General features: G+C 38.0%; 2 protein-coding genes across 3 annotated transcripts; one reads left to right on the forward strand and one right to left on the reverse strand.

The window, feature by feature from the left end:
* Positions 1–5,520: 5,520 nt before the first annotated feature.
* Positions 5,521–7,321, reverse strand: LOC121801637 (clavaminate synthase-like protein At3g21360). The gene is made up of 3 exons (XM_042201171.1): positions 6,887–7,321; positions 6,321–6,574; positions 5,521–6,092 (listed from the first exon to the last, which is right to left on the reverse strand). The coding sequence occupies exons 1-3, from the start codon at positions 7,244–7,246 to the stop codon at positions 5,729–5,731; spliced, it is 978 nt and encodes a 325-aa protein (XP_042057105.1). The 5' UTR covers positions 7,247–7,321; the 3' UTR covers positions 5,521–5,728.
* A 1,398-nt stretch (positions 7,322–8,719) lies between these two features.
* On the forward strand, positions 8,720–11,704 carry LOC121799377. 2 transcript variants are annotated; one of them, XM_042198727.1, is made up of 5 exons: positions 8,720–8,993; positions 10,052–10,156; positions 10,233–10,710; positions 10,795–11,181; positions 11,274–11,704. In XM_042198727.1, exons 1-5 carry the CDS (start codon positions 8,763–8,765, stop codon positions 11,495–11,497), a joined length of 1,425 nt encoding a protein of 474 aa, XP_042054661.1. In that variant the 5' UTR covers positions 8,720–8,762; the 3' UTR covers positions 11,498–11,704. The 2 variants fall into 2 exon arrangements, with proteins under 2 accessions (XP_042054661.1, XP_042054660.1); XM_042198726.1 differs by having other exon boundaries at positions 10,233–11,181.
* Positions 11,705–12,871: the final 1,167 nt, after the last annotated feature.

Genomic DNA, 12,871 nt, shown 5'->3' on the forward strand with positions numbered 1-12,871 from the left:
TTAGGGGTTTAAGAAGTCGGATTAGATTTGGTTTTGATAATGACAACACATCTTTTAATATTTGAATACATATAGTGCTATTTCTTTTTTCTCATGCGTGCATGACTCATCACAATCGGTTTTATTCGTTAGAGAGAATTGTAATTATAATCTCTCTTTCACCTTCAAATTAACACCACTAATCATGATATACATGCCACATAGACCACATATAAATAATTGAGTTCTCATGGTGTACAAAACGATATATTTCAGTGTTTCTTAAAACAATATTATTTTATTATAATAAATAAACACTTATTAAATAACGTCATTTTGAGCATTAATGAAAGATGTCATTTTATATATACATTTGGAATAGTTATGGAAAAACTGAACTTAGTGATAAAATGTTCTCTTTTTAAATCTATTGAAACTGATCAAAATCTGATCAGATTTGGTAATTTAAATTACTACAATCACTATAGGCAATTTGTAACCAAGATAATATGACAATATGAAATAAATAAATAAAAAGGTGGGAGTTTGATGTATAATTATGAGATATAATAGTACAATATCGAAATTGTGGAGACGAAATACTAAACCAATCTTTTTAGAAAAAGCAACCAAATAAAGGTAAAAATAAACACTGATCCATGTATATATACTCCCATCAACACTTGACACCAAGGAACTATATACTCAAGAAAACTATTTATAGTTACCAGCCAATCAAAATTGCCCATGCCCATATTGTAGCAATGATATCAAAATTTTAAAGTGAAAATAAGTCCACTCATATAGTCATACTATAAAGGAACATGAAAAGATCTTGAAACGTAGATGAATGGATATAATGGGGTCCAAATTCCTTTGAAAAAACGTGGGAAATTGAATCTAGACATGATGGATAAAGGTATGGCGACTAAATACCCTCATAAAGAATTATGGGAAAGAATTAAATGTTTTAGATAAATAATGCAAATTTTATAAAGATCTCAACTAACCACAAAGAAGGTATAGTTGAATATTGTCAGTGGACTTTTATATGGGTTGTGGATTAAATAGACCCAAGGTTGATTTATTGGGCTAGGCCCAATGTGCTGAGCCCTTTAGCGCAGTGACCTTTCCTCTCCACCGTTTGATTGCTGCCATGTCTTACCTTAACCCAGATCTGGATCCTACACCGTTGGATGTGGGGCTGTGTTAGATATGTGAGAGGAGTATGACGGTTTGTGTATTCATTCTTCCAAGATTCTTCTCTCTACTCTCACTCTCTAGTCAGCGACTTCTCTCTTCTCTTTCACTCCTCTCTTCTTCTCCGATTGATTCTCCGGTGGTTTCATTTGAGTCTCTCGCTGTTCCTCGGTGCGATTGAAGGTAGTGTTTAACCGGCGAAGGCAACTACTTCGGTTGCTGGTGTGTATGAGATCTAGGGTTTGGTGTGTGAGGGTTTTTGTTAAGGATCAACTGCCTTAGGGCGTCGAGTTGTCCCCTCAATCAAGAAACGTATCCGCAATTGTCGAGCGCCCAATAGGTTTGGGTCGGCGACGATTCCGGAGAAGAGATGCTGAGCGCGAGATAGATTCTCGTCGGCAGCGAAGAACGATGTTTCTTGATGCACAATTCAATTGAGCCAAAATTATATTTTCATAGATAATTGAATGAAGATCGAAGGCTCTATTTAAACTAAAACCCTAGGGTTGGTTCGACCTAATCCTAATACGTTTGGGAAAGAACCAACTAAGAAAACCTAAACGGGGCTTATAACTGGCCCGACTCGCTAAGCAAATAAAAATAATAGTAATTCTAAAGTCAATAAAATAAAAGAGAAAAAAAGGAAATTAAAAACATCGGCCCTTTCGACGCCTATCGCGACTCAGCTCGCGTACTTCCTTGGGGCCTTGATGCGGTCCCTTGGCCTTAACGTCCGAGTTGATTGTGTTACTTGCTTCTGTTGTTGCTGCTGCGGGGCTGCCTCGGTGTGCTCTGCTTCTCCCGGATCACCGTTAGGCGAGCTCGTATCAACCCCCCCGGGCTTAACCGACTCCTTGACCTCAAGGTGGAGAGATGGAAAATGCCTCCGAATCACTTCCAAAGGCTCCCACGACGGGGACCCTGAACCATTTGACCACCGCACCAAAACGTGCTCAACCGCCTTGCCGTCATGCCACATTATCTGGGACTCCACGAATTCTATCGGGTACACAATTGGGCGGCCTCCCACATACTCCGATGGCAGCGGAACGTGCAATCCCGACCCCTCACCGGCCACAAATTCCCGGAGGAGGCTGACATGAAACACATCGTGTATTCGACTCCCCTCCGGAAGACGCAACCGATACGCCACTGGCCCTACCTGCTCCAAGACTTCAAATGGACCGTAGTAGCGTCTCGCGAATTGCCCCACGCCGGCGACGGATGTCCCCACCACGGTCACGCCGGCCGTGGTTGAAGGTCCAAGGGAGATCGTCGTCAGGCGGCCCACCATCACGTCTGGAACGAAAATCGTCGATGTCCGGATCGTCCGAAGCATACGGTGGATCCGGCTCACGACTGCGGCTTGTCTCCAATTTTGCCAATCTTAATTCAACTTCATCAAAACGAGATAAAATCTTCGCAAACCCCAGCGACATGGCGTCGCCGGGAGTTCCGCCGTCTGGCGATTCACGCTGAGGTATGCGTGATCCGCCATCCCCTGCGCGGTTGACCGTCGGAACACGTCGCGAGGAGTCGCCGATCAAAATCTGGGCGTTGCCGCCAGTGAGGAGGCCGGCTGGCGGAACGCGATCGTCGACGCTTTCCATGTTGAGTACACAATGAAGGCACCAGTTGTTAAGGATCAACTGCCTTAGGGCGTCGAGTTGTCCCCTCAATCAAGAAACGTATCCGCAATTGTCGAGCGCCCAATAGGTTTGGGTCGGCGACGATTCCGGAGAAGAGATGCTGAGCGCGAGATAGATTCTCGTCGGCAGCGGAGAACGATGTTTCTTGATGCACAATTCAATTGAGCCAAAATTATATTTTCATAGATACTTGAATGAAGATCGAAGGCTCTATTTAAACTAAAACCCTAGGGTTGGTTCGACCTAATCCTAATACGTTTGGGAAAGAACCAACTAAGAAAACCCAAACGGGGCTTATAACTGGCCCGACTCGCTAAGCAAATAAAAATAATAGTAATTCTAAAGTCAATAAAATAAAAGAGAAAAAAAGGAAATTAAAAACATCGGCCCTTTCGACGCCTATCGCGACTCAGCTCGCGTACTTCCTTGGGGCCTTGATGCGGTCCCTTGGCCTTAACGTCCGAGTTGATTGTGTTACTTGCTTCTGTTGTTGCTGCTGCGGGGCTGCCTCGGTGTGCTCTGCTTCTCCCGGATCACCGTTAGGCGAGCTCGTATCAGTTTTGGTGTGAGATTGTGTTCCGTGGCTCTAGATCTAGTGTGAAGGAGTTGTGTAGTGTTGATCCCGACAGTGAGAGGTGAATCTCTGGTAGGATTTGACGGTGCTCCCTTGGACCTAGACTCTGGTTGAATAGATCTGAACTGTTGGCGGGTGGCTGAGCCAAACACTGTGATCTATTCGGTTTTCTATGTGTTTCTTGTTCGTTTCAGTTGTAATATCTTAGATCCGAGAGGATCTTGTTTGTTATTACTAACTTGTTTCTTTAAGTGTGCATGCTGCAATTTAGTCAAGGGACTAGCTAGGGTTTCTGTCATGACTTGTAATAAACTTGTAATCTTGATTAAATCAGCCGCGGAGTTGAGAGTTTGACTGAGCTCTCTTATACAAGAACAAAGAGATCTCGGTAATTAGTGAATCTGGACTGGTCTGATCTCTACAGGTATATTTAAATAAAAATATGTATGAAAAATTAAGGTAGTTACCCATATTCCCCTCAATTATGACTTAAGGTATGGTCTATGGACTTTCCTTGCAAAAGTTAAAAGATTAAATTAATTGGATTTAATGTGTAGTATATTATACTAATTAAAAGGACTAGTTGCAAATTGCAAAGTCAAGTAGTTTACGAAGCTAGTGCCCTTTATTTGCCACACCTTTTCCTCCTTCCAAGTTCCTTCAATTGGAATATATCACACTTCGTATGCGGTGTAAAAGATTAAAAACAAATGGTTTTTTAATAAATAGTGTATATGTACATATTATTGATTAAATGAGAGCTACATAACATCCATATTAAGAAATCGTGACACCTAAAATGGACACACATATAGTCTAACGCCTAAAATGGACACACATGTAGTCTAATCAACCCATGTTTACTCGATTTGGTAGGGACAAAAAAACTATATAAGAGGAGACTTTACCCAGTATACAGTACACCATATAATTGGATTTTTTTGCATATTTTATACTTAAAATCAGTTCATAAATATTAATTAAAATTATAATAATTGATATATTGCATCTTTATCTTTTATAGTAACTTGAGAAAACATTAGTAACTTTTTAAAATTAAATATTTTCATATAGGATAATATAATTAATGATAAAATCAATTTAAATAAAGATATTTAAAGGTATTATATATGTATACATTTATGACTATCTTTACTCATAACAAAATATAACACCGAAATCATTTTAATCCTACCGAAACTTTTTAAATGTGAGTTCCTCAGGAATATTTTTCCTTAAATATAAATAAAGTGGGGTGTGGTTTGGACTGAAAACTGGGCCTAGAATTAACTTGCCCATATCAGCCCATGATCACATTAAATTTTGGCAAACTGAAACTAACTGAAACTATTTATAATTACGATCAATTTAGTATTTTTAGTTTTTTACTAACTCAATAATGTAATCCTATTATAAAAAAGTTGTTTGGTCGTGATGTGAAACAAGAGTAATCATTGATTTATGGAATTTGTAGATTTTGGAATTACATTAGATTTATTGAAGGACTTAAATAATACTAGTATAGTAAGGAGTAGCAGTTGTTATTTGGGCCTAAACGACAAATTATTGAGTTAAGTTCAGTCCACGTGTAGGCCCACTCAGTGAAGTGACTCATAGATGTTGCCTACTCCCTGGATAAAAACATGGCAAATCATAAAAAAAAATTACCATGAATTTTGTTCAAAATCAGACAAACCACAACTTTAAAAATCGCCAGTAAAAATAATAAATTCTAGCATTTTCTCATGCTGAAATATTCTGATTTACTATTTATAATAGTATGTTGTTAATTTGATGCACATGTATTGAAAAAAATGATAAAATTCATATGCAGTCTTCTCGTAGAGATTTTCAATGTCGCATTTCCAAATTAGATTCCGTAGGAAAAAATGTTAAATTCATGAATTTTACGGTTGTTTTTTAAAGTTGCAGAGGCGGATAATAATTTGATCAAACTTCATGATTTTCTCACCTCCTAAAAAATAGGGCAAATTGCCGAAAAAAAATTGATTTATCTCACAACTTAATATAATCAACTAGAAAAACCTCGAAGTTTTGATTTGTTTATAGCCGAAACAAGCTGTACATCATATATCACGTTCCAATAACTTAGTAGCCTTAAACAACCAACGATATCTCATAGATCATATCACATTCCATCAATTTAGTAGCCTTTATCACATAAATCTAAATTCACTATCAAAGCTACTACATTTTCCAACTAAAAATCGAAAAAATTTATTATTATACTTGCAAATACACACTACTCAACTACCAAATCTTCATGGATACCACAAAGAACATCATCCACATTTTATTCTTCTGATCATTTGCATAGAGAAGCCAAAATCCTACGAGGAGGGGTGAACGGCTTTCGAGCGTGAAGAACAGCCAGATTATCGATCAACAACACGTCGCCTTTTCGCCACGGAATAGCGACGCTTTCCTCCTCCAAGATCCTCAGGCAATCGTAGATTATGTGATCTGGCAACGGCTCTCCGCTGCCAAAAATCACTGCCTTCTTTGGATCGTTTCGCTTGTCCTCCCACCCCGTGTAGGCAGCCACCATGCTATTGAACCACGTCTTCCGCTGCTGCCTCGTCTCGTCCTCCTTGATGGCCGGGATCGGCCCCATTATCGTCTTCGCCCCGTCCTCTGTCCACTCCACCTTCATGTTAAGCTTTGCTGCCCTGTTATAAATGAAAGCTAAATTTGTAATTTCATAAAGTGAAAAAAAAATAGTGGATCGAAAGGTCATTATGTTTTTGGTGTACACTAAAGTAAACTAGATTATATTGCAAGGGCGTACACAAAATAAATTTAGTGTAGACTGTGATTTTAGAATTTGATTTTGAGATTTCGAAAAGACAATTTTATGTTTTGTGGCCCCGACATTACTTGTGTGATATCAACAGTACCTTTCCTCGGCCACGGCCTTATCTGCGGTCATAAACGTAGATTTCCATCCACGGCCGATTGGGGAGGAAGGGTCATCCTCCTCCCCAAGAACTCGTGTGTAAATCACGCCATGCTTCTCTAACTTGTCCACGAACTCCGGGTGTTTCTCTTTCATTCTTTCGTATACGACGTGACTAGGAACGATTGGCGTTTCTCCGCCGGAGACGGGCTCTGTTTCGCAGAAGAAAAACAGCTTTGTAGGGTACTTTGGCACCTTGTGATCAAACAACAACAAAATGGATCAATTATAGTACACTCTTTTCATTTACTTGATCAACTTGATTTTCAAATTATATTTTTAAAATATCATAAACTTTGCAAAGTTGTTTAATTATATTAAAAATTGATATAAGTAGAAAAAATTGAGATATCACTGGTAAGGTTGGAAAAATTGAATATAAATTCAATAGGTTTCCAAAATTAGGATGAAATTGATAAAAATAATAAAAATCATGATAGATTCGATCATTAGCCATAAAATAAATTACTGATGAAGTTATAATTAAATTGAAAAATAAAAACTAACCTGAGCCATTTCATGGTGGAAAGGGATTTTCTGATCCGGCGGCGATTCATTAGCGGTGAAGACACGGCCGACGACGTTAGTCCTGGGGGCGGCGCCGCCGACATACGGCAGCTCCTCGTACCCGAAAGCTTCGACGACGTCGTTGAAGTCGGAGGCCGTGGCTATCGAATCAAATCCACGGAACAAAATCGCCCCGTGTTTGTGGAGAAGCGAGTCCAGCCACGGCCTCTGCTCCTTAACGGCCGCTGTCAAAGCGGCCGCTGCGGCAGCAGGAGTTAACACGGCGGGGAATATAACTCCGCCGTGGCTCTTCTGCTCCGGGATCTTCGCTTCGGCGAATGGTGAGGAGTTCGTAGGCATTTTTGGTGAATTTTGGATTGATTTGTTTGGTGTTATTATTGATTTTTGATTTACTATGCGAATTAATTGATACAGTTGGTGATGGTGAAAGCTTTTATTAATGAGATTGAGAGATCAATCATGCATATATATTTGTTTTTTTCTTTTTTTGATTTAATTTATTTTATTTTTTTGCATTGTTGTGATGTGTTTATGGACGGAAAAGCAGCCAGATTCCATCATATAATAAATTATAATTTGACTAGTAGGATTGGAATAGTATAGAGAAAAATTTCAACATAACTTCTTTTATTGTGGTCATTTATGAGGTAATATTCAGTTACTATTAATTAATTTATTTTAGTACTTATCCGTTATTTATATTTAATTAGTTAGAACTTCATATTATAATTAAATCAGGAAATATTGTCAAAATGGAGAAATTAATAAGTAGTGGTTAAAAAAACTACTACTCCATGTTTAACAATGCTTCCACGTCTTGGAAAAAAGTGTACGTTTTAAGACGTTCTACAAACTATTGCTCACTTTTTAAGTTCCATTTTCTAAATTTGTTTATAATTTACACTTGTTTTACATAACTATACTCCATAAAAACCAATCATGCCTCATTGTTACTACATTAACGAACGTAAAAATAATAAAATGACCTCTTTTCACTCACAAAATAACTAAACAACTTTTATTAAAAACTTGTATCATATCTATACTCATGAAACACAATCGTACAACGGCCATAAACCAAGTCACACAAAATTGTACATTATAGCATATCCAACAAGGAGAGGTAAATGAAAGAAGTATAATACCTTCTCATAAAGTGAAATATATCATTCCAAAAAGTAACACGATCCAAAAGAAAAAGATATATAAGAAGGTAAATCTTTTTTTTAATAATAAAATAATAGTACAAAATGCATTAAAAAATAACTTCTCAAATATGGGGAGAATGATTTTCATGAAAAGAAAACAAATATGGTAGTTATAAGATTTCACCTCTCCATTAATGGAGAGGTAAAGATACATTTTCAAAATGGAAAAATGTATAATACATTCTCATATACCCCTCCCCTTAGAAAATGATTTTTCATGGAAAAAAGGTAAATATGATAGTTATATGACTTTATCTCTTTATTTACCTCTCCCCTTGGAGATGCTCTTACTATTGTTGAATGGTCGAGTACTTTTATGCATACATTATTTTAATTTATGAATGCGTCTTTTAATCCACATCATCAACGATTTTACCAAAACTTACATTACATTTTATATTTTAAGATTATATTTTAAATCTTATATTCATTCTATTCACAATTAATAATTCATTTTTAAAATTTGGATATCTACTAAAATTAAGGTATTTCTGTTTTTGATAATATAATTAATTCTTTTTTTTCCTTTCCTATTTATCAGTGTCGTTTATATATAAAATCCCCGCGCAGAGTAAAAATTTGAATTAAGAGAGAGAAAACACACTTCAGTTACCGTTGGAGTAACCACCTCACACACACAAACGCGCATGAAAGAAGAAGAGAAAATGCCGAAGAACGCCGGCGAATCGCAATCGAAATCAAAGATGAGGCTGAAATCGATGAGGAAGCCGCTGCGAGACGTTTCTAACGCCAAGGGAGCCATTAAATCTGCCAGTATTTACAACAAAATCTCCAAAGATGGCGGTGGAAAAGCGGGAGGCGATTCACTCGATCGCCTTCTCCTCGTACACTCCGATATATCCACCCTCCTACGACAGGTAGCGAACCGTATCTTGTGGAAATGTTTTGGTTGATGATAATTTGGGCGTTCTTTCAGATTTGGCTGTTCAATTGTTTTTATGAGGCTTAGGGCATTATGTGGTTCATTTTGTATGGCAATTTAGTGATTCTGTGATGATAAGCTTCAATTACAACCAGATTTCACTGTTGTGAGTGGCTTTACCTTTGTTAGACGCTCTTGATGTTTTGTTAACTTCTGACTGGATAATGCTTTAAGATGACAATTAGTCCCCTTTCCATTGGTTACTGTTCTTTTTAGGTGGTAGTTTTGTTTTTTTTCAGCTAATGGTCATAGTTCCAGAGCTTCTAATTTCTTAATTAATGTCAACTGCTTTAGTTTCCTTAAGTGGATTCTATAGTATACAAGAATTCCTAAAGTATATAGGTTGGGTGATTATATTCTTATGAATGTTTGGATTAAATTATGTAAAGTAGGGCTGACAGTGCAATGGAAGGAATTCAAGGAGCATGTTTGAAATTTGAGGAGGAAGAGACTCGATTGCTCTTGCATCATATTGTAGTCATAAATCAATTGCAAATCAATGGTCCTTTTATTTCATCAGATCCATTATAAGCATTTGGTATGTGTGTTTGTCTAGTAATCAGAGTAGAAGATGTGAATTGATTAGAGCATCAGTTTTTGGTAGAGAAAACCTTTTGATACAAGTGAAAGCAGATCTATCCACCGTCTGCCCTCTATTTCACCTCTGCCCTCGATTTGTAGGCAGATGTTCCCTATTCAGCTGTAGAGTCAACAAAACTATCTTTGCAGTATGGCTTTTCCAGAGAACTAGGTGGCTATGTAGAATCTCTACCATCTTCATGGTGGCAGATATTATTCTCCCAATTGATTCATGGGTGGTCGTTGGAAGTTTACATGTTACAGTTCTACCTATGATGTGATTTGTTATACCACGAGATAAATGATTACCACCAATCCGTATGTAACAGGGTTATTTAGTGTATAAAATGGTCCATATGCCAAGTATCTTATTGGTGAAGATGAGAGTGTTCACTTTAACTCATTGTTTGGCAGATAGATGAGCTAGTCGCCGAAGCACTCAAGTTGAAAGGCAATGGTAGAAGGGATGAGATCAAACACTTTGCAGAGGCCTTGTCTGATATGCAGACTTCCTTAAAGGTAAATGTGTTGTTTGATTTTCTGATTTTGACACATTTCATTCAATGTTCCAATTTTTGAGTGTTTAATTCTGCAGCCATGGGTTTCCATATTTCAAAAGGCTGTTCTCAGCCAATCCACAGTGCCAGAGAAAAATTCAGCGCAGCCAGTTGAGACAGAGGCACTTAATGTCTTAAAAGAAAGTACAAATACTGCCGCTGAAAGCCCTGAAGAAACCAAGTTGGAGTCACTTGTCTCTCCATCACCCCTTGTATCGTGGCGGGCTGGATGCAACACTGAAAGTGGCAGACAGTTGTTCCTACTCACACCAATGCCTCAGAAGAAAGCTGTTTCGTCCAAATTTCCTGCATCGTTGCTTCATGAAGTTGAAAAGATTCCATTGGGTGAAGCTGCCCACCTAGTATCTCTTTCTGATGCAGTGCGAAACTTGGGTAATGATCTCAATGAAGGTATATCAGCCAAGCCAACTCCAAAAGTGGCTTTGGATACAGAAGTGACTAAAGCTGCAGTAGACAAACTAGTCACTGATTGTGCTTCACCAGAAAAGGCTTCAAGTACGAATTATTCTCTTTTTGTCATGACTCCTTGCATGAAAATGTCACCACCGAAGTCCTGCATACTGATTGAGCCTGTATCAGCCTTCTCCAGAAAGAAATTCCAGGCAGTCCATAAATCTACACCTTTTCCTACCCGAGTCCACAGCTTCAGTGATTCCCAGGATTCTGAATCCTCCAGCGATCAATCTTCAGGTGACCTGAAGCTGAAGTATCCCGAGCTCTATGGAATAAGAAAAGAAAATACGCAGATGAAAATGGCAGCAGAAGATTCACCAAACTGGATTGTCTCACCTCCTAAAACCTGTGCTGTAATGGATCCTTCCAACGAGCCATCATTTAAAAATGAAGCTGATCACTGCTTGCCATCGAAAACTAGTGTAGTGAGTAATCAGGTAGCTCACTTCCCCACCATGAAGACGAAAGAGTGTCAAGGTAGCCATGCCACTACCTCAAAGAGTAAACTGCAAGGTATATGTCTCTTCCATTTGCTTATTCAACTATTCAAACATACATAACAAACTCAAAATTCCAATCGAAGTTAATTCACCCTCACCTTGCAGATGCTATTCGTACGCTTGATTTAGCTGAAGTCACACCGATGATGAAGGCACCTATGAGCAGCATGCGAATGGGAAGGCATCCCGGGGAGAACACTTTGAAGAAGGAACTGTGGATGAAATTTGAAGCAGCAAGTAGTCTTGATTTTTGTTTCAATGGCTCTCTTATCCAAGATTCTACCAAGAAAGGATTTCTTGACATTTTGGACGAGGTGTCTGATGCATAAGTATTGTTGGGATGAGGTTAATTCAGTGCTGCTGTAAAGATATGATCATGTATGTACTATTACTTGCAAATGTTGCAGTTTGGTGTAGTTGCTGAAGTTTTGTGATGATTGGTCAGCAAAATTTCTTCATAGAGTATTAATTAAGAAGAAAAAAGAATATTATCAAATTGACAGGATTAGTTGTTTAGTTACAAAAATGAGTTTAAAGCAATTGTGTAGAGTATTTATTTATTTAACATATGAGTAAAAAACATTGTACTATAATATTTTACATTTCGAATAATTTATTATAAAAGGGGTTATTACCAAATTGCAGGTATTTATCTTTTTTTTATAATGATTTATGAGAATTTTAGTTTTTATTTATTTTTATTTTTTTATATACTAGTATCTCCAAATCAAAGTCAAAACTTGAGTGAACTCATCGTAGAAATTTTAAACCATTTTTTAAATATCTTTAAAATATAGTATGTACAATAAGTAAATAACAGTAAATCGACTTGAATAAAATTAACCCGATTTATTTAAAATTTAGCAGCAAAAATATGTTCGTTGATTAAGAAATTATAAATATTAGAGTACTTTTTTATTTCCATTTAGAGCATCCACAATAGGAATAGCCCAGCAATAGCCCAGCAATAGCCCAGCCACTGCCACATCAGCAGCACTAAAAATCCTCCTGCCACATCATCAAAACAAGCAAATAGCCCAGCAATAGCCTAGCCATAGCCCAGCCACATAATATCCACATCACTATTAACAAATATATACAAAATGAAATAATTAACAATCACACAATATGCGAAATTTAATTTACGACACAAAAACGAGAAAATTCACTAATATTAATAAAATTTAAAAAGTACATTAATTAAAAAAAATTACATAATTAAAAAAAACTAACGGCGGTCAATCCTCCGTGCCCATAACTCTTCAATTAAATCCTTTTGGAGTCGAATATGAGCCGCCGTTTGGCGCATGTCGGCATGTGCTTGTAAGAGGCCGGCTTCATCGTTAGGTACCCCACTCCGTACGTTGGGGGCGGCCACGCCGTGGCTTGGACCGGCTTCATTTTCGTCGTTGACCCAATTGGTCAGTTCGCCACCTTCATCTTCGACAATCATGTTGTGCATGATAATACATGCGTACATGATGTCAGCAATGCATTGGACATCCCACATACGCGTTGGACCCTTAATTGCCCCCCATCGAGACTGGAGCACACCAAATGCGCGCTCCACGTCCTTGCGCGCCGACTCCTGCCGTGCCGCAAAGTAGGCCTTCTTCTCATCTCCTGGGCATCGGATCGTCTTCACAAAGACGGGCCACCTAGGGTATATCCCATCCGCCAAGTAGTAGCCCATATCATGTTGG

The sequence above is a fragment of the Salvia splendens genome, chromosome 4, assembly GCF_004379255.2.
Source record: "Salvia splendens isolate huo1 chromosome 4, SspV2, whole genome shotgun sequence".
NCBI classification, from domain to species: domain Eukaryota; kingdom Viridiplantae; phylum Streptophyta; class Magnoliopsida; order Lamiales; family Lamiaceae; genus Salvia; species Salvia splendens.

Excerpts from the sequence above, each read along its gene's own strand:
- LOC121801637 (XM_042201171.1), bottom strand. The coding sequence starts at position 7,246 with ATGCCTACGAACTCCTCACCATTCGCCGAAGCGAAGATCCCGGAGCAG. Across the intron at positions 6,575-6,886 it reads TCCACCATGAAATGGCTCAG|GTGCCAAAGTACCCTACAAA; the intron begins GTTAGTTTTTAT and ends TTTGATCACAAG. Across the intron at positions 6,093-6,320 it reads AAGGCCGTGGCCGAGGAAAG|GGCAGCAAAGCTTAACATGA; the intron begins GTACTGTTGATA and ends CATTTATAACAG.
- LOC121799377 (XM_042198726.1), top strand. The coding sequence starts at position 8,763 with ATGAAAGAAGAAGAGAAAATGCCGAAGAACGCCGGCGAATCGCAATCG. Across the intron at positions 8,994-10,051 it reads TATCCACCCTCCTACGACAG|ATAGATGAGCTAGTCGCCGA; the intron begins GTAGCGAACCGT and ends ATTGTTTGGCAG. Across the intron at positions 11,182-11,273 it reads CTCAAAGAGTAAACTGCAAG|ATGCTATTCGTACGCTTGAT; the intron begins GTATATGTCTCT and ends CTCACCTTGCAG.